This window comes from Cnephaeus nilssonii, assembly GCF_951640355.1.
Source record: "Cnephaeus nilssonii genome assembly, chromosome: 20".
Classification (NCBI taxonomy): domain Eukaryota; kingdom Metazoa; phylum Chordata; class Mammalia; order Chiroptera; family Vespertilionidae; genus Cnephaeus; species Cnephaeus nilssonii.
The window spans coordinates 44,417,117-44,436,132 of record NC_137091.1 but is presented as its reverse complement, the minus strand read 5'-3'; the positions used below and the strand labels follow the sequence as shown (position 1 = coordinate 44,436,132).

The following is a 19,016-nucleotide window of genomic DNA, read 5'->3' as shown; positions in this document are numbered from 1 at the left end:
CCCCCTCCCCCGGGTGGACAGGCCTGGCCGAGGGAGCAGGCAGTCAGCAGGGCTGGATCCCTATAGGAATGCGGGTGTTTTCCATGGATTTCCTGATGTGCTGGGTAGTCTATCCTCCTCCCCCACAGAGTCTCTGTTACCCCCTTCCTGGATCTCTGACCCCCCCCCCCCAGGTTTATGTCCCTCTCTCTGCTGTCCCTTCTGTGAGTTTCTGTCTCCCCCTGCCCAGGGGTCTCTGTCTCTAAAACTCTAAAATTGAACTTCCAGTTCACCTTCCTCGGGGCCCCATTTCTGCCCTCCTGTCTGTCTGGGTCTCCCCCTCCCCAACTTCTCTGAGGTTCTGTGCTCCTCTTGGGGTCTCTGCCCCGCTCTGTCAAAGTCCATGCCCCTCTGTGCCGAGACCTCTTTTTCACTCTCCCCATCCCCAGCCTGCAGGCCCGCCATTGGCTGGATTCAGCGAGGGAGGGTTCTGTCCCTATGGCAACAGCCACAACAAGCCTCGGGCTGGGCCAAAGAACCGGGGGAGGGATCATGGCTGGTCGGATCCTAGCTCTGCGCTATGGCCCTCCGTGGCCCCCCATCTCTGGGACCGAGGATCCAGGATCCTGGCCCAACTGGCATCTCACCAGCACTGGTGTCGCCCACCACATTATCCCATCCGTGCCCTTTCGCCCGCCCACGCTCCAGGTGAGAGGAGCCTGGAAGTCCAGACTCCTGCGTGTGAAGGAGGCGCGGGGACCCAGACACCTGCAGAAAGAAAAGGGGAATGGTGGCCTGGACTCCTCCTAACTGAAGGAGGAGGGTCTCGGAGTCCCGGGTCTGACTGGGGACCGCCCGGGAGAGATCAGGGCTGGCGGGCCGGACTCCTGAGTTTTTTAAGCTGACGTCCCGCGCCTTCTACCCAGTCCACGGTGGCGGAGCCCCGGCCCCCACCCGCAAAGCCGGATTTGCACATCTGGGCTTTCGACGAGGTCCTCAGCAGATGGGAGACAACCTCTGGCTCGGCTCACGGGGTGCTCAAGACCCACGGCGGGCCCTACGCGCAGCCCAAGGTCCCAAAGCCGAAGGACCTCGCGCGGTCTGTGGGGATGAAGGATTTAGGGGAAAAGGTAAGGTTCTAGGACGCCGAGGTCCGCGGGGCACAGGGGTGAGGGCTGCAGTTCCGTCCCGTCCACCCTCAGGTTGGGTCCCCGAATCGTCTTCCTGCAGCTCAGTCGCCAAGGCTGGTGCCTCCCGCTGACCACAAAGGACCAGAGCAGCGAGGCGCGGGCGCACTACTCCGCGTGGCCCGACCTGCACCTGCGCGCCCGGCCCCTGCGGTTCGCCGACCACCACCTCACGGGCGTCTCCCAGGTAGCGGAGGAGACCGCGTGGGCGCGGGGGTGGGGGGCCCGACTGGGACCCTGGGGCGGGGCCAGTAGGAATTTTTATTCTGGGGGCGTGGCTAACCGGTTTTGGGGGCGTGGCTAAAAGGGAGGACCGGGAAGAGTACAAAGGCTGGGGAACGGGCTTGGACATTTTGCGGTGAGGCCAGAAGGAGGAGGGGACTGAAGACCCGCAATCCCAGCTCTCTGGGGTAATAACCTCTGGGGCGCAAGTAATAAATGTGGAAGTGGGTTAGGAGGGTTTTTAAAAAGTATGTTTTTATTGATTTCAGAGAGGAAGGGAGAGAGAGTAGAAACATCAATGATGAGAATCATTGACTGGCTGCCTCCTGCACGCCCCCCCACGGGGGACCGAGCCCGCAACCAGGCCTGACCGGGGAATCCAACCGTGACCTCCCGGTTCACAGGTCGATGCTCAACCACTGAGCCACGCCCTTCGGGGAGGAGGTGGTTTTGAGGCTCGGGGCAGAGCCAGGAAGAGGACTGTACTAGGGGGCGGGTCTTGAATATTCCGGGACCTGGTGGGAGCCGGAGGCGGGGGGCGGGGGGCGGGGCTAGGCTTCCTGCGAGTGCCTGAAGTTAGGAGGAATTGTCGGCCGGGCTGCGGCTTAATTCCAGTGGCGGGACAAGGAAGGTTTGAGTCTGGGGACTGGCCTTTCTGTTGGCTGGTGAGCAAAAAGCGATTGGGTTTTGGAGTTTCTGATTTGGGGAGCGAAGCTAACGTGCGCTGGCATGCGATTGGCCCGGAAGGACTCTGATTCTGGGGGCGGGTGTGGAGGCCTGGCCCAGAGAAGCTGTTGAGTCCGAAGGAAGAGTTCTCAGTGTGGGACCCAAGGCTTCAAAAGGGATGTCAAACCGCTTTCTTGGTCATTCCGCCTGCCTGTGCCTCCTCAGACTCTCATTCCCTGGAGGATGAGCCCGGAGCTGGCCGGCCGGCCCGTCATAGTCTCCAACCAGGGCATCCTAGACCACTTTCAGCTCTACCAGTCCACCGCAGCCGGGGACTTCCGAGCCTACTCGAAGTGAGCCCGAGTCCTCCATTGGCACCGCCCCCAGCCCCCCCACCCCCATCCCAGGCTGCTGGACCCCCAAACCCCTGGTTTGGGCTCCCCCTCTCTGACTTAGAGCCAGGCGCTCAGATCTCAGCCCCTGCCCTAGCGCCCCGTGTCCACGCTCAGGAGCACGAAGCCTGCGGAGGGATCTAGGAGCCGGCCCTGACGATCTGGGGCGGGGTAATTTGACATTTGAGTCCCCAGATACTGCCCAAGGGTGAGAAAACCCCAGATTCCAGGCGTTTAAGTACCTGGAGGTCCCAGGAATCCAGGCTAGGGGTCCCCAACCCCATTTTTTCTAAGTGGCCCCCGACTCCTACAAATATGCCCTCTCCTCAGAACGCAGGTGAGTTCAGGCCTGCTGCCTCCTCCGGACCCGAGGCGGGTCTGGACCCTCAGCCTCGTCCCCACCCTGCTTCCCCCAACAGGAAGGATTTGTTACCCTGGGGCCATCGCCCCCAGAAGCCGCCCTGTCCGCCCTCCTGGCGGGTGCCCCAGCCGCGGCGGATCCGTGTGCCCCGCGCCCGCCCGGTGCCGCCTGCGGTGCCGCACCGCGGGGCGCTGTCTCTGGCGCAGGAGTCCTACAACCTCCCGCTGCACCCGCTGCGCCGGCTGGACCGCTTCTACCCCCCGGAGCTGTCCTGGACAGTCCCGCACCGGAACCCCGTGCCGGGCGTCTACAGCGTGCCGCAAGCCTACCGCACCGAGAGCTCCAACTACGGCAGCTCGAAGCCCGCCCTGGTCTGAGCGCCCCGCCCGCCGCCCGCCCCGCCGCAGACACGGTCCCCCGAGCAGGGGCGGGGCCGAGCCTGGGAGCCAGCCACTGGGCACCCCGTGGGCGGGGCTGAGCTTGGGAACCCCGCTCACCACTTGGGGGCAGGACGAAGTCTGGCCGTGGGCGGGGCGAACCCCACCTGCACCCACTCGACTGTGGGGGCGGGGCGGGCCTGGAATAGTACTTGGGGCTGTGGGCCAGCGGGCAGGGCGTGCGCCCCGCGGCCGAAGGGGCCGAGCTTCTCTTATCAATGACAGTGAAACAGTCTACACCTCGCTCTTTGCTGGGTCGGGCTCCGCATCCGGGTTTCTGGGGGCCGGGGTGTGGGGAGAAGGCGCTCCCACTGAATCCTTGGGGAGGGGTATCTGAGAGCAGGTGGGCCGTTTCCTGAGCACAGACGGCAACACGGAGCCAAGTCCCTCCTAAGTTTGGACCCTGGCGTTCAGTCTACGGCCGGTGGAGCAGGGCTGAGGTCCTTCCATCACCATTGCAGGGTCGCTGCAGGGTCGCGCTCCAGACCCCTCCCTCGGCTCCCCCGTGATGGGCAGACAGGGCTGCACAGCCGAGGGCTCCCTACCCCTACTCCCTGCCCCAGCACGACCTCTCTAGCACCTAAGGATGGAGTCTGTAAAGCCCGCCGTCATCCTGGGTGTCTGCTGCTTCTTGGTGCCAAGCCACTCAGGGAATGGGGGAGGGGTGCTCACTTACCCACTCCTGCACATCCCTGACCTTATCTGCCTCTCGCCCCCGAGGAGATTAGTGTCCAGGTTACCCCGCCATGCCACCACCCCCTGGCCTTGCCGCCCCCACAGCGTGCAGGTATAAGACCAGGTAAACACAGTAGGGAGGCACCCAGGATGGAAATGCTCCAGGTAAGACCGGGAGTCCTGGGACTGGGTGAAGGAGGCCTCTTTCTAGAAGGGTGTGGATAGCCAGTGGGCTTCCTGCTGGAAGCAGCGGGGCGGGGTCTGAGGGTGGGTCCCGGGGTCCCTGGGTATGGGGTGGGGGGTCAGAATGGAGGGGCTGGCCCTGAATGTGTGTATGCGGGGAACGGGAGCGTAGGGGCCCGGGCAGAGGTCTCGGGCTGGCCCTGAGGAAATGGCCTTATCCCAGGGGCTGCTGCTGTGGCTGCTGCTGAGCGTGGGGGGGGTGCGGGCATCCAGGGGGCCACTGCGGCCACTGTGCCGGCCCGTCAATGCCACGCTGGCTGCCGAGAACGAGGCCTGTCCGGTCTGCATCACCTTCACCACCAGCATCTGTGCCGGCTACTGCCCCAGCATGGTGAGCTGCCAACCCGGAGGGGGCCAGGCGGACCGCTCAGGCCTGGCCCACAGGAGACAGGCGGCAGGGGGCGGGAGGGTGGCTGGGTAGGGGCTGGGGAACTGGAGTCAGAGCTGGGCATGTGGGAGGGGGAGCACAGAGGGTCCCCTGGATACCCGAGTCTTGGATTTGTGGGGGGCAGAGGGGAGATCAGGGGAGGGCTTGGCGCTGGGCAGACAGACGCCATGCCGCCGCCCCTCTGCACTGCCTCCAGGTGCGGGTGCTGCCGGCCCCTCTGCCGCCTGTGCCCCAGCCGGTGTGCACCTACCGTGAGCTGAGCTTTGCCTCCATCCGGCTCCCCGGCTGCCCGCCTGGTGTGGACCCGATGGTCTCCTTCCCCGTGGCCCTCAGCTGTCGCTGTGGGCCCTGCCGCCTCAGCAGCTCCGACTGTGGGGGTCCCAGAGCCCAGCCCTTGGCCTGTGACCGCCCCACCCTCCCAGACCTCCTCTTCCTCTGAGGATCCCCCAACCACAACCTCCCAAGCCCATCCCCATCCCCGGAGCCAGCAGCTGCTCCTCCTCCAATAAAGGCTTCTCACACCGCGCCCTGGGGCTGCCTTTCTTTGGGGTCAGGGTGCACATGCACGTGCACGCACACAATACACACACGAGGGGTCCAGTTTCAGAACATTTTATACAAAGTCACAGTGTCAGAACTCTGGTAGAAAACGGGGGGAGGGGGAGGGGGACATCAGCTCAGGAGGTGTCCATAGTCTCGCCTTCTGTAGGAGAAGAAGGTCACGTGGTCACTGTGGCCCAGAAGCCAGGCCCGGGCTCCCTCCCACCTCTCCAGACAGGCCACCCGGGGGCTGGGGCGGTGGGGGTGGGCGGGAAAGACACTCACTGAGCTCATTAAAGAGGAAGGCGTCCTGGTACTCCTTCATGTACTGCGTGGAGCGCGACTCGTCCAGAAAGAGTGAGTAGACCCGCTTGATGTCGTCTACCTGCACCTCTGTGCCCTGAGGGGGGACAGGGAGAACTCAGGGGGATCCTCCCAAGGTAGGGACTCAGGCCACATTGCCTGGGTTCAAATACCGCCTCGGCCACCTCCTGGCTGTGAGCCCCATCTCTCCATTCCTTCACCTGTAAGACGGACTTAACAGTATCAACTCTCAGTCAAAAGATGTTTACTGAGTACCTACTATGTGTCAGGCCAGGAGGCACAGAGATAAACCCAAGAGACAAAGTTCCCTGCTTCCGAAGACATATGTTCTAGGACCAAATGCAACAACCGACGCCAAGCCCCCGGAGTGGTGGGTCTCTCACTGGCCCCGGCCGAGGGCGCGCTGGCGGGCTGACCTTGCGCTTCCGGCACACCAGGCTGGCGGCTGTGATGAGCTGGATGGCGTAGCGCAGGGAGGTCTCCAGCCCAATGCGGGTCAGCACCGTGTAGGCGTCCTCGCTCATCTCCACATCCTCCTCCTCACACCTGCAGGAAGTGGGGTGGGGGTCAGACAAGGTCAGGCCTGTGACTGCAGCATGCCCCAGGCGCCGCCCCCCCCCCCCCCCCCCCCGCCAGGAACACGTGGAGCCTGCGTCTTCAGAACCGCAAAACGCTGGGCAAGAAGGGCCACTGAGGCACAGGCTGGGCCTCCACTCCCCCCATAGAGGCTCCTTCCTCCACGTCAGTTACCAGTCCCTCTCCTCCCTTCCCCACAGGGGCCCCCACCTTGCATCGGAGGCCACGCTCCACCTCTTTCAGGCCCAGAGACTTTGGGCCAGTCAACTCCCCCACCCCCACCCCCAGATCTCAGTGTCCCCATGTGTCAAACAGGGTGGACCCGGCCTGCCCGCACCGGATGCGGAGGATCTGCTTCGTGTCCTTCTCACTGTAGGGGGAGGTGGAGACAATGAGCAGCCGGTCCAGCAGGTCGATGGGGATGCCGTGGGGGCTCTGGTAGCTGGTACCCCGGATCCTGCGGAGGGGAAAGGAGGGCTGTCAGGGTGATGCCTCCAGAGCCTGGCTCTCCATTCCTTCTACTCGGACTCCTCCCACCCCCGCTCCAGCAGAGCCCACCCACTGGGTAACCTTCAGCCCCCAGCTGGCGTCAGTGCCTGACTGCGCGGCCTGGCCCAGCCGACTGCGTCAATCCCGCTGGAGAGCGGCTTGTTTTAGCTGGACGGCTCTGTCGGGGATTACTGGACCAAGGTCCCCCTCCCCTGCGTGACCCAGGGAAGGGACCGTGCGGGTCCTGTTCCCTGTGCACCTGGCCCAGCCCGGGACCCGGCACGGGCAGGCGCTAGGGAAGACAGGAGGTTCTCATTCTTGGTGAGAGCTACGCTCTATGAAATGGGGCAAACAATCAGCAAAACTGAACCCCGACTCCTGGGGAGACACCCGGTTAGGTTCCTGGGAGCCTCTGGTGGCTATTTGCCAACCAGCCAATATATCGCCTGGCTTTATGCGTTTTGTTTGAAGACAGCTTACTTAATATGTTACTGACTCACTCCCACTGTAACTCGTGCTGTAATCAAGTTCACCCAATGTGCATTTCCTCTGTAAGACTGAGCCCCCAGCTGTTTTAAACAGCAAAAACACCATCAACAAGCACTGGATGTGACAAAGGTGGCACTAAATAGATCGCGATCAAGAAAGCATCACGAATACCGAGTTGGGGGTTACAGATACATTCTAGCAGCAGATTCGCAAATCCCCAATCTGCCCACAACGAGGAGCGCCTGGATCGCCGCCTCTCCCCGGAGCGGCCGGGACGCCGTTCCCACGCCCGAGCTGCACCCGCCACACGCTCTCGCCGCCCCTTCTGGCCTCAGCCCTCGGAGGTCAGTCTCCCTGCCGCCTGGGCGGTCACCGGCCTTGCTGTCCTCGTTTGGAAGTGGGACTGAGACCATATCTACATCTTGAGCTTCTTTTGAGGTTCCGAGCAGTTCGTCTGGGAAAGGTGCCAGCGCAGAGCCAGGGAAGGACCCGCCGCTGCCCCGTAGCCCTGCCCCTTCCTTCCGTGTGATAACCAGCCCGCGGGGCACGGTCAGCTGGCACAGCCAAGCCCTGAGCGTGCAGCCTCCGGGCTCCAGCCTGCCGGGGGGCTGTTTGCTCCCCACTTCCTTCTCCCTTCCTCTGGGCCAAACCACAGACGAGGTGTGAAGAGAGCCAGCCGGGAGGACTACAGGGCACGGGGCGCTGGCAACCCCCTAGGACGGAGGTTCCCAAGCTTCACCGGAGCCCCGTGCCCTTCACGCATCAGGAAGTGTCCCCAGTACCTCAGGCCGACAGAAACACTCAGCTCCGCTTCGTTCATTAAGTAGTTGGGTCTGAGTGAGTTCCTGTAGTGCTCGATACAGTGTCCCACACACGCTACTGGGCACCCCTCAGGAAGTTAAGCTATCCCACAGAACTCCTGTGTTTTATGCAGTACCCTGGGGTGCCCTGGCACACAGACTGAGAAACTATAGCCTTAAGGGATACAGGAGCAACGCAACACAAAATCCAGTCCCGGGGCTTCCCTGTGGAGTAGAGCTGCCTACCCACCCTGACCACTACCTACTTTGTGTTTTTAAATTTAAATATATTTTTATTCATTTCAGGGAGGAAGGGAGAGGGAGAAAGAATCACTGATTTTCTGCCTCCTACACATCCCACACTGGGGATCGAGCCCGCAACCCGGGCATGTGCCCTGACCAGGAATCGAACCCTGACCTCCTGGTTCATAGGTCGATAGTCAACCACTGAGCCACGCCGGCCAGGCCACCCCTACCTTGTTTAAGGGAAAGGCCCACCCTCTGGCCTGGGCCGCGGAACCGGCGGGGAGCCTGTTACAGCAGCTCAGCCCACACCGCCCCCAGGGGGGCAACAAGCATGCCCTTTCACCCTGTGCCACCCCCCCCCCGAGCACCTGTCCCCGATGCCAGCTCACCGGGTGATGCCGCGGTTGGTGGCCATGATGAGGACGGGCGCCATGTCGCTCTCCAGCGCCCGGTTGAGGAAGGAGAAGCTCTCGATGTCCAGCATGTGGACCTCATCAATGAACAGCACCTGGGAGCCATCAGGGGGTGTCAAACTCCCGCACCCTGGGCCTCCTGTCCCTCTTCTCCCACTGCCCCCCCCCAGCGCCACGCCCGGTACCCACCCCAGGGATGATCTCCGCCTTGCCCTCCTCGCGCCACTCGGCCACCTTGGCATTGATCTGCTCTCGGACTTCTGACTTGATCTCCCCTGTATCACCTGTGGGAGGCAGGGGTGACGGGGGCGGGGGTCAGAGAGGAGACAGGGATCTGGGGCCGGACGTGGGCGAAGATGGAGGAAGACAGGGCACGGGGGACAGAGGGAAGGGACACCGAGACTGGCGCGGACGAGCGACAGGAGGGCGAGGGGTCTGCGATGTCCCCGAGAGGAGGAAGAGAACTCGGTGGAGAACAGGAGCGCCCATCAAACCACCCGAGAGAGGACTTGGCACAGAGGGAGAGGGACAGACCACACACGGAGGGAGAACAGAAGACACTGGGAAGAGCCCCGGGCAGAGGCGGGCCCTATGGGAGGGCGGGGAGCCCCTATGGGAGGGCGTGGAAGGGGGAGCGGGCGTGGAAGGGGGAGCGGGCGTGGAAGGGGGAGCGGGCGTGGAAGGGGGAGCAGGCGCGGAGGGGGGAGCGGGTGGGGACGGGGGAGCGGGCGGGATGAGTGGGCGGTCGGCCTCACCTGAGAAGAGGGCCAGGAAGCCCTGGGTGCGGGAGTTGATGACGTCGATCTCGTGCAGGGACACGGTGTGCACCACCTCCTTGCGCTTCTGGAGCTCCCCGTCCGGGCACTGCACGAACTTGGTCTGCGGGCAGGGTGGGGGCGGGCGGGGTGGAGACAAGGCGGAGAGAGCATGAAGGGCCCACAGGGGCTCCTTCCGGGGAGATGGGGGCCCTGAAAAGGGGCTGGGAATCCCAGTGGGGTTACCTGGAAACCCCAGGCCCAGAGGCAGCCAAGAGCCCTGAGGGTACAGGGGTTCCCGGGGACCTCGGGAGCCGTGAGCACAGCGCCCAGCTGAGGGGCCCCCGTCCTAGAGGCACAGGGAAGAGCCAGGAGTACTAGGGACAGGGGTTGGGTGACGGGAGGACCCAGGGAAACATGCGGGTGCCTGGAGCGAGGGTGCCCAGCCCCGGAGCACCTGGGAGCCCATGGCGTCGTAGTCGCGCGCACGCGTGAAGGAGCGGCCCAGCTTGGAGATCTTGCCCGTGGCCTTGTCGATGGTGATCACATCCCTGCAGGGGAAGGAGGGCAGGAGTGAGGAGAGGAAGGCGCCCGAGCACCCCCCCACACACACCCCGAGTGCGGTCGGCCTGCCACTGCTCACCCGGCCTGGACCTTGTCCTTGGTCAGGGACTCGATCATCTTGGTGCCCAGGTCATATATCGTCTCCATCTCGGTGGTCTTGAGGGTCAGCTTGCCCACCTTGGAGCCCTGAGGAGGTGACATGCCGGCCAGGGCTCAGAGAGGCCCCAACGTCTCTCCAACACAACGTGGAACAGGCACGCCGCAGGGAAGCTTGGGGGTGATGGCCGTGGTCGCTGCCATGACTGGGGGTGGCTACATGTGTGTACACGTATGTCAAAACTTAACATCCTGCCGAAACCGGTTTGGCTCAGTGGATAGAGCATTGGCCTGCGGACTAAAAGGTCCCAGGTTCGATTCCGGTCAAGGGCATGTACCTTGGTTGCGGGCACGTCCCCAGTGGGGGGTGTGCAGAAGGCAGCTGATCGATGTTTCTCTCTCATCGATGTTTCTAGCTCTCTATCCCTCTACCTTCCTCTCTGTAAAAAATCAATAAAATATATTTTTTAAAAAAAACTTAACATCCTGAAACTTTCAATGTGGGCAGCTTATTGCATGTCAATTGCTCCTCAACAAAGCTATTATAAAAAACCCAGTAAACAAACGAAATTCTAAAAGATAACCAAAAAAGCCCTGGCAGGTTTGGCTCAATGGATAGAGCGTCAGCCTGCGGATGGAAAGGTCCCAGGTTCAATTCCGGTCAAGGGCACATGCCTGGATTACAGGCTCGATCCCCAGTGGGGGGTGTGCAGGAGGCAGCCGGTCAATGATTCTCTCTCCTCAATAAAAATATATTAAAAAATAAAAAGATGACAAAAAACAAACAAAAATAAGCTGGCCCGGCCAGCATGGCTCAGTGGTTGGGTGTCGACCTATGGACTAGGAGGTCACAGTTTGATTCCCGGTCTGGGCACATGCCCGGGTTGCAGGCTTGATCCCCAGTGTAGGGTGTACAGGAGAACTAGCTTGGGAATAGCTTTCCTTATATTTAAATATGCTACTGTAGTTTTATTTTTAAAATTCTTTTTGGGGTGGCAAATTAAAAAAAAAGGGTGTCACCCTGGCCAGGTACTCAGAGCGTCGTCCTAATGCACCAAGGTTGCAGGTTCGATCCCTGGTCAGGACACATCAACTAATGAATACATACATAAGTGGAACAACAAATCAATGTTTCTCTCTCTAAATCAATACATTAGAAAAATAAAAGAGAGACCAACAGATAAATTATTAGGTAAATAGGAGAGATAAAGGGGAAACCAAACCATGAAAAAGATTTAAGAGACATGAAATTTTAAAATGCGCAGTAGGAGCTATGGTGTGTAAGAACGCACAGTTGGGTGATAAAACTAACAAAACGCCAAGACGTGGTAACGCGCGAGGGTGGCTACTTCTGCAGGGAGACCTGGGGGTGTAGAAAGAGGAAGGAAGAAGGGGCTGTGGGTTGGCAAAGTTCTAGTTTTTGCTCTTGGGGGTGGTTATGAAGGTATTTGCTTTATAATCACTTATTAGACTACATGCTTCTTTTAGATGTTTCCTTGTATCTATTTTACTTATTTCATGGAACTGCTCAAAAAGGTAAAAAAAAAAAAAAAAAGTCTTAGGTTAAAAAAAGGGAGAGAATCTGAGCTGTGTAAATCCCACGGGGCAGGCGTTTAACCTGACTGTTAGGAATTCCCTGAAGAAACTTCCAGACCTTCTCTTATTCCACCACTTGGTTTTAACTGCTCACGGTGTCCCTCACCAATTAACGAGCTGCTGTCAATTCAAATAACCCCTACTGTAGGCGCGCAGATGCTCCAATCGGCAGCTGGAACATTCCATGGGATTCCGACCCCAGTGCAACCCTCCCGCCTGGAGGAGGCCTGGACTCGGGGGCAGACTCACCGTCCCCGTGGCCGGCCGGTCGATCTGGATCTCCACCACCTCCCCTTCGATGATCTCCGTCTCCTCCCTAACCAGAGAGGAGATCTGAGCGGAGCACCTGACACCTGGCCCCGGGGAATGGCTAACTCCCATCAGCCCTTGGGCACAGGCCAAGCTGGCTGGGACAGGGTGGTCCCCAGGCTGCTGAAGCGGCCCCGCCCTGCCCCGGGCCCTGTGCTTACTTGATGCGAACGCCGATGGACCTGCGGAAGGCCTGCGTCAGCGCCTCTGTCTTGCTCATCTCCAGGGAGAAGATCTCGCTGCCCGCAATGGCTGTGAACGGGGTGTCGGGGCCCAGGGCCTGCGCCATGCCTGGGGAGAGGGTGGTCTGGGTGGGTGGGGGCGGCCCTGGCACCATGTCCCCCAAAATTCACTGTGGCAACACCAGCTCTTGGTGCTGCGGGGCAGACAGGGTGACGCAAAGAAAGCCAGGCAGAGGTCTCCACAGGACCCCTGGATTGGAAACCGCAGTGTCTGAGGATAAACTCTATGACCCTATCATCTGACCAGCACAGGCCTGGGTTTGGCTGGTGACAGCTGGGCTCTCAGCAAGCACTGAGCCCCCTTCCCAGCAGCCCTTCCCGAGGGCCCTGCCAGCTCCGAGCCACATCTCACAGAGTCACGGCTCCCTCCTGACCAGGGTGCGGTGGGAACTCTTCCTCGTCCCCTTTTCAGATGCGTCACCCTCTGTGCCCGGAGAGCCTGCTCCCTGCTGTCTGTCCCGGACACTCCCAGACACCCTGCAAGTCTTGGGAAGCCTCTTCTGACGACTGCCACTATGTCCCCGACCCGGCAGGTCAGGAGTCTCCTCTGTCCATTATGGCACACATCATGCTGTGAGGCACCGTGTCCACAACCACCTCCCTAGGCAGGAGGCTCCTTCAAGTCAGGGCTTGGGTCTTCCTCATCTATGTGTTCCCAGTGTCTGGGCCAGGGCTCGGCACACCCGGCACACCAGGACCCTTGGATGAGTGCTGCTTCATCATATCCTTCCAATATAATAAAAGGCTAATATGCAAATCGACTGAAAGGTGGAATGACTGGTCGCTATGATGCGTACTGACCACCAGGGGGCAGACGCTCAACGCAGGAGCTGCCCCCTGGTGGTCAGTGTGCTCCCACAGAGGGAGCGCCACTCAGCCAGCGCAGTGGTGGTGGCAGGAGCTTCTCCCACCTCCGTGGCAGCACTAAGGACCCCTGGGGGATGTCTGCCTGCTGGCTTAAGCCCTGAGGGGTCCAGATGCAAGAGGACGCAGGCCAGGCTGAGGGACTCTCCCGCACAGGTGCATGAATATTGTGCATCGGGCCTCTAGTGTGTGTGTGTGTGTGTGTGTGTGTGTGTGTGTATCTTTTCTTTTCTTTTAGAGAAAGAGGAAGGGAGAGAAAGAAAAACATTAATGTGAGAGATTAACATCAATCAGCTGCCTCCTGCATGCCCTCTACCGGGGGTCAAGCCTGCAACCCAAGCATGTGCCCTGACCGGAATCGAATCTGCAATCCTTTGGTGCAGAGGACGACACCCCACCGAGCCCATTGGCAGGGCAAGTGCTGCTTCATCTTAACTAAAAACCTGGCTGTTACCCTGATTCTCACGGCCTGGCCTCTCAGTCTGAGCACAAAGGTGGGAGTGGGAAGATAGGAGGGTCGAGGAAGGCTTCAACGAGCAAGAGACTCCTCAGCAGGGTTTGGAAGCATGGATAGTTCAACAAGGAGGATAAGGGGCAGTTATGAGTATAAAGTGCTTAACTTGCTGGTGAATTGCAGAAGGGAGTGCTGGTTGTCTAACCAATGCCCATCTTCTTCCTTAGTTCCAGAACCCCCCTTTCATTAAGGTAGCAATGCTCCAAATTAAAATAGAAAATTTATTCTAATGTCTCACTCTCCCTTGCAGCAAAGTGACCATACGATTAAATTACAGTCAATATGCCCAGCCGGCCAGCTGCACTCAGGGGTTGAGCATCGACCTAAGAACCAGGAGGTCACGGTTGATTCCCGGTCAGGGCACATGCCCAGGTTGTGGGCTCGATCTCCAGTAGGGGGCGTGCAGGAGGCAGCCGATCAATGATTCACTCTCATCATTGATATTTCATCTCTCTCTCCCTCTCCCTTCCTCTCTGAAATCAATAAAAATATGTTATAAAAAAAATTCCAGTCCATAAAATATGAGCAAAAGTGTGTGGAACTCCCAAGACAACTGCCTAAGGGAGCTCCGTCTGGGAGTAGAACCTTACTGCAGTTCCTCTCTTCTGCCTGCTGCACGGAGTATGGGTGGGAAGGCCGGCGCTTAGGCAACCCTCTGGCAACTCGAAGTGATCCCCACGGGGAAACAAGTGCAGAGAATGTTGAGGCGGGAAAGCAGAAGGCTTCATGGAACTGCTCAACAGGCCGCAAATGGCCTACATTCGTCTTCTCCCTGAGAGGATGAACTTTGTGTGGCTAAGCCACAGCCATGTTTGGTTTCTGTTAAATGCGCCTGAATCGGATCCTGACTTCCTGGGAGGGATCATCTGGCAGAGACCAGAGAGCTCCTGTCCCGAGAGGTGACTTACCCATGGCGATGGCTGTCTTCCCGGTGCCCGGCTGGCCGGCGATGAGGACCGCCCGGCCCGCGATCTTCCCTTCCCGGATCATCTCCAGCACCACGCCCGCTGCCCGCCGGGCCGCCAGCTGGCCGACCATGCCCTGGGACGCCTGTGGGTGGGAGGTGAGGGCACACCAGGTGACTTCCCACTGGGCCACTCCTGCCTCGTGAGATGGAAGTGGATGTTGGCTGGGACGTTGGGGAAAAGCCAAAATAACCTTTTCCACCCCAATTTTTCTAAGACCAATAAAAGCGTGCACGGGGCTGGATTTTATAAACATGTAGCTAAAGGTCTGGAAGAACATAATGTCTCCATAATCCCGGGGCCTCCCGGGAGCAGGCCTCCCGCCCGCCCCATCAGCTCTACCTGCCGCGGCTCCAAGGCATCGTCCAGCCCCAGCCCCCGGATGTGGGAGTGAGCGCCTGTGAGCAGAGAAAGGACCAGAAGGCAGTTACTGGCCAGCTCGTGGCCGTGTGTGGCCGGAGGTGAGGGGCTTCCCTTCGGGCCCTGGTTTCCTCCTTGGCCAAATGGGGGGCCTGACTCCCCACCCCACTGGAAGGAAGGCAGGACATGCTAAGTGCTCAGTAAACGAGAGGGCCTGTGCTGGGGACACAGCTGCGAACGAGCCAGGCCCGGCCCCTGCCCGGAGGGGCGGATGCCGAGTGCGTGCCGGGGGTGTGGGGCAGTCAGTGCACAGCCAAACATAAGCACTCGGCAAACACCCACTTCTGTGACTTCCAAGCAGGATGCCGGGGCACCCAGGAGCCCGCAGGGTAGCGAAGCCTGCAGCCTGGGATTGGGGTCCGGCATGGTGCCCCTTGTGCCATCTGACACCTCTCTGGAACTCAGCGCCCCCCTTCCCCCGCCCCCGCCATCAGATAGGGGGATGGTACGCAGGCTGCATGCTTCTCGGGGGTCCTGGGCAGGTTGGCTTTTCAGGGGTGCACAGGGCAGGCAGGGTCTAGTCTTGCTCCTGATCCGGGTTCACTCACCAATACGCTCAATTCTTGTCACATCGCGGACCTCTGGGACTTTGGTTGTGGCCGTCTGGGGGGGGAGAAGGCACGTCAGAGCCCTTGTCATCCCATTTCCACCAACTTCTCCTCTGTCCCTCCTGCCACTCCTCCCCGCAGGCCGGCCGACGGCCCAACACCAGTCTCTCCCACCCTCTCGGCTGTCACCATTAATACTGCTGGGTGACCCCACTACAGCCCGAGTCCCAGGAAGATGCAGACTAGGTGTGTCTCACCCACAGCTCCTTCCCCACGGCCTAGCACACAGCTGGGGAGGAAGAAGTCCTCCCCGTCACCTGTAACTGTAAGGACAGGCAGTAACGTAGAGCGGGCATCAAGCGGGCATGGTCTGGCCTGCTGATTTCCCAGCTGCCCTTGCGCTGCGATGCCCCAGCTCTGTCACTACTTTTGCACATGCAAGTCCTCGAGTCCAGCCTGCTCTCCCTGCCCCCCTCACTGAATGAGTCCAAGCTTTGCTCACTAAGGGAGGCCCTCCCTGACCCCCGCCCCTGCCAGGTTCGTTCTAGGGTCCCTGGGTGTCCAGACGGAAGGAAGGGCCTGCCCAGGGAACCCGATCTCCCCGGTAGCCTCACTTTCACGAGGGAGACGAGTAAATCAATGTTCTTGGCTCCAATGGATGTGTGTCCTATGACGGGCACAGCCCACACCTCACTTGTTCACCTCAGGGCTTAATGTTTGGGTTTGAATGAATGATGTACTAAGGTGCGGAGCTCATTCAAAAGGCAGGTACTGCCCTAGCTGGTGTGGCTCAGTGGATAGAGCGTCGGTCTGGGGACTGAAGGGTACCAGGGTTTGATTCTAGTCAAGGGCACATGCCCAGGTTGTGGGCTTGATCCCCTGGGGGGGTTGGGGGGGGATGCAGGAAGCAGCCGATCAATGATTCTCTCTCATCATTGATGTTTCTATCTCTCGCTCCCTCTCCCTTCCTCTCTGAAATCAATAAAAATATATTTTAAAAACAAAACAAAAGGCAGGTACTAACCCCCCCCCCGCCCCCCATGTCCCTGGCTCTCCAAAGAGTGAAGCCAGCCACCACCCCTTCTCATGCGGGGGAGGAGCGATGAGTAAGACCACCTGGGACAGTTTAAGGACCCCCTGGAGAACCAGCATTATTCATAACCGAAAGGTGAAAACAACCCAAAACGTCTTCAACTGATGAACAGAGAGAGAATATTTGGTGCAGCCATACAACAGAACATTATTCAACCATAAAAAAAAACAGGAAGTGCTGATCCATGATACAACATGGGTGAACCTACACAATACCATGCTGAGTGAAAGAAGCCAGGCACAGAGGGCCACCCACCGTATGATTTCATTTATACGAAATGTCCAGAACAGGCAAGTCCATAGGGACAGAAAGGCAGTTAGTGGTTGCCTAGGGCTGGGGCGATGGGAGGATTGAAGGGCGCCGGGCAAGAGGAATGGGGTTTCTTTCAGGGGTGATGAAAATGCTCTAAAATTGACTGACAGAATGTGCACCTCTGTGAATAAACTACATACGTTACAGGGGTAAACTGTATGGGCTATGAATTATATCTCAATAAATCTGCTTACAAAAAAATCTGGGTGACGGGTCCTAAGGTGTCTGTGGTATTATTTCCTGACACTTCGGAGTATTTCCTAATTCCCAATAAGGAAAGGGAAACTGGAGAAGCCAGCATGCTCCTTCAGCTCCTTGGCCACCCGCCCCCAACCCGCCTTCCTTCCCACAAGTCCTGCCCACGGGAATGAGAGGAGATGCAGGCTCCCACCCTAAGGGAACCCTCCTGGCTCTGGAGCCAAGAGTTCAGATGTCCTGACCTCCACCTGGTCACAAGGCTGCTCCCACTTCCTCTTGCCTCATAAGAGGTTGGAACCCAAGAGCATGGGTCACTGGCCCCAAACCACTGTCAGGAGACTGAGAGCATACCCCACACACCCCTACACAGCCTACCGGACCTTACTTGAGGCCAAAAAAAAGACATGGCTCCAGGAACCCCAACCCTTCCCAATCCCAACTAAGACCCACCTCCTACAGGCCCCTCCTTTCCCCAGGAGCTTCTCCAGTCACCCCCTGCTGCCCATGGAAACAGCTAGACTCAAATTTCACCCCCAAGACACCAGTAACTCTCACTCCCCCCTTCCCCCATCTTGATTGGAGTCACCATGGGAACCCAGGCACCTGGAAGCCCAGTCCAACCCCCCAGCTCAGGCCACATCCCTTCTCCAGGCACAAGTTTCCTGAGCAAGTACTTGGTGCCAGCCCCAGGGAACCTGGTCTCTCTTTTATGGAGTTCCCATTCACGCATCCATTCAAAATTCAAGTCATAATTCATTAAGCACCCACACTGGGCATGCCCCTTATGCGGTGTTGGAAGTATGTGGGGGCCCGGAGCCCTTTCCCTTCTCCTCGGACACCCTCTGAGTTCCCAACGCTCTTCCTTTTTTGGCTCAAGATTCACTAAGCGACCGCAGGCTCTCAAGCACACAGGCCAGGTCCCGCCCGCGCTTCTCCCTGGGACTCAGCTGCCATCCCCGCCATGAACAACAAAGGCTCCTGGATGGCTCGGGGCCCGAGACACTGAAACCCTCAGCAGACTTTAGGGCAAAGGACGGCAGAACTGGTCACTGATTGTGCCCAGAGAGCTGGAAGTTTGAGTTGCTATCAGGGCTGACCACTGAGAACTCACCATGCCAGGATCCAACCTTTTCTTTCCTCCTCACTCGGACCCAGGCGTCCAGGCCCCCGGCCCCTCCTCCCTCAGACCCAGGGGTCCAGGCCCCCGGCCCCTCCTCCCTCAGACCCAGGGGTCCAGGCCCCCAGCCCCTCCTCCCTGAGACCCAGGAGCCCAGGCCCCCAGCCCCTCCTCCCTCAGACCCAGGGGTCCAGGCCCCCAGTCCCTCCTCCCTCAGACCCAGGGGTCCAGGCCCCCAGCCCCTCCTCCCTGAGACCCAGGAGCCCAGGCCCCCAGCCCCTCCTCCCTCAGACCCAGGGGTCCAGGCCCCCAGCCCCTCCTCCCTGAGACCCAGGAGCCCAGGCCCCCAGCCCCTCCTCCCTCAGACCCAGGGGTCCAGGCCCCCAGCCCCTCCTCCCTGAGACCCAGGAGCCCAGGCCCCCAGCCCCTCCTCCCTCAGACCCAGGGGTCCAGGCCCCCAGCCCCTCCTCCCTGAGACCCAGGAGTCCAGGCCCCCAGCCCCTCCTCCCTCAGACCCAGGGGTCCAGGCCCCCAGCTCCTCCTCCCTCAGACCCAGGAGAGCGGGTTCGCTCCTCAGTCCTCCGCACGCCGACACTTACCACGGTTGCCATGATGCTCACCAACCGCTAATATCCTAACGGAAACGGAAACGTGCTAAGAACGAGGCGTTCTGGCCCCTCTAGCTGTCAGATCCTCCAAAGATCTCGGTGGTTCCTCATAAATATGCAAACTCTCCTTGTAGGGCGAGACGTCCCTTTTTAGGCCGAAACTCCTGGGTCCGTTCCCAGCTCCTTCTGGCTCCTCCTCCTTTTACCCAAGCCTCCTTGCTGAGGCCGATTGCAAAATTCTTACCACTTCTGTGAGCAACCACACGTCCCCCACGCTCCCTTTCCTCCTCATCCCACCCTCTGCCCTCCCCGCGCAATTTAGGGGCCTCAAGCTTCGGATTGACAGCGCTCAAGACCAATCACCTAGCGCAGCCATCGCCAAGGGGCA

At 59.7% G+C, this 19,016-nt stretch overlaps 3 protein-coding genes across 5 annotated transcripts; 2 read left to right on the top strand and 1 right to left on the bottom strand.

The window, feature by feature from the left end:
• Positions 1-413: 413 nt before the first annotated feature.
• Positions 414-3,288, top strand: SAXO3 (stabilizer of axonemal microtubules 3). Of its 2 annotated transcripts, XM_079800137.1 has the most exons (5): positions 416-687; positions 906-1,109; positions 1,210-1,353; positions 2,280-2,407; positions 2,866-3,288. In XM_079800137.1, exons 1-5 carry the CDS (start codon positions 478-480, stop codon positions 3,182-3,184), a joined length of 1,005 nt encoding a protein of 334 aa, XP_079656263.1. In that variant the 5' UTR covers positions 416-477; the 3' UTR covers positions 3,185-3,288. The 2 variants fall into 2 exon arrangements, with proteins under 2 accessions (XP_079656264.1, XP_079656263.1); XM_079800138.1 differs by lacking the exon at positions 2,280-2,407 and having other exon boundaries at positions 414-687.
• A 696-nt stretch (positions 3,289-3,984) lies between these two features.
• Positions 3,985-5,064, top strand: LHB (luteinizing hormone subunit beta). 2 transcript variants are annotated; one of them, XM_079800140.1, is made up of 3 exons: positions 3,985-4,084; positions 4,326-4,493; positions 4,747-5,064. In XM_079800140.1, exons 1-3 carry the CDS (start codon positions 4,070-4,072, stop codon positions 4,987-4,989), a joined length of 426 nt encoding a protein of 141 aa, XP_079656266.1. In that variant the 5' UTR covers positions 3,985-4,069; the 3' UTR covers positions 4,990-5,064. The 2 variants fall into 2 exon arrangements, with proteins under 2 accessions (XP_079656266.1, XP_079656265.1); XM_079800139.1 differs by lacking the exon at positions 3,985-4,084 and having other exon boundaries at positions 4,235-4,493.
• An 82-nt stretch (positions 5,065-5,146) lies between these two features.
• Positions 5,147-18,904, bottom strand: RUVBL2 (RuvB like AAA ATPase 2). The gene is made up of 15 exons (XM_079759486.1): positions 18,620-18,904; positions 15,301-15,355; positions 14,675-14,730; positions 14,276-14,417; positions 11,909-12,038; positions 11,688-11,754; positions 9,826-9,932; positions 9,640-9,733; positions 9,183-9,306; positions 8,617-8,711; positions 8,404-8,522; positions 6,328-6,447; positions 5,831-5,960; positions 5,376-5,490; positions 5,147-5,253 (listed from the first exon to the last, which is right to left on the bottom strand). Exons 1-15 carry the CDS (start codon positions 18,629-18,631, stop codon positions 5,228-5,230), a joined length of 1,392 nt encoding a protein of 463 aa, XP_079615612.1. The 5' UTR covers positions 18,632-18,904; the 3' UTR covers positions 5,147-5,227.
• Positions 18,905-19,016: the final 112 nt, after the last annotated feature.

Bases quoted from the DNA above. Each gene is read 5' to 3' on its own strand.
- SAXO3 (XM_079800137.1), top strand. From the start codon at position 478: ATGGCAACAGCCACAACAAGCCTCGGGCTGGGCCAAAGAACCGGGGGA. The intron at 1,110-1,209 runs GTAAGGTTCTAG...GTCTTCCTGCAG, and splicing joins TGAAGGATTTAGGGGAAAAG to CTCAGTCGCCAAGGCTGGTG. The intron at 2,408-2,865 runs GTGAGCCCGAGT...TTCCCCCAACAG, and splicing joins GACTTCCGAGCCTACTCGAA to GAAGGATTTGTTACCCTGGG.
- LHB (XM_079800140.1), top strand. The intron at 4,494-4,746 runs GTGAGCTGCCAA...CACTGCCTCCAG, and splicing joins CCGGCTACTGCCCCAGCATG to GTGCGGGTGCTGCCGGCCCC.
- RUVBL2 (XM_079759486.1), bottom strand. The intron at 12,039-14,275 runs GTAAGTCACCTC...CCCTCTCCCCAG, and splicing joins GAAGACAGCCATCGCCATGG to GCATGGCGCAGGCCCTGGGC. The intron at 8,712-9,182 runs GTGAGGCCGACC...TGCCTCCCACAG, and splicing joins CTTCCTGGCCCTCTTCTCAG to GTGATACAGGGGAGATCAAG.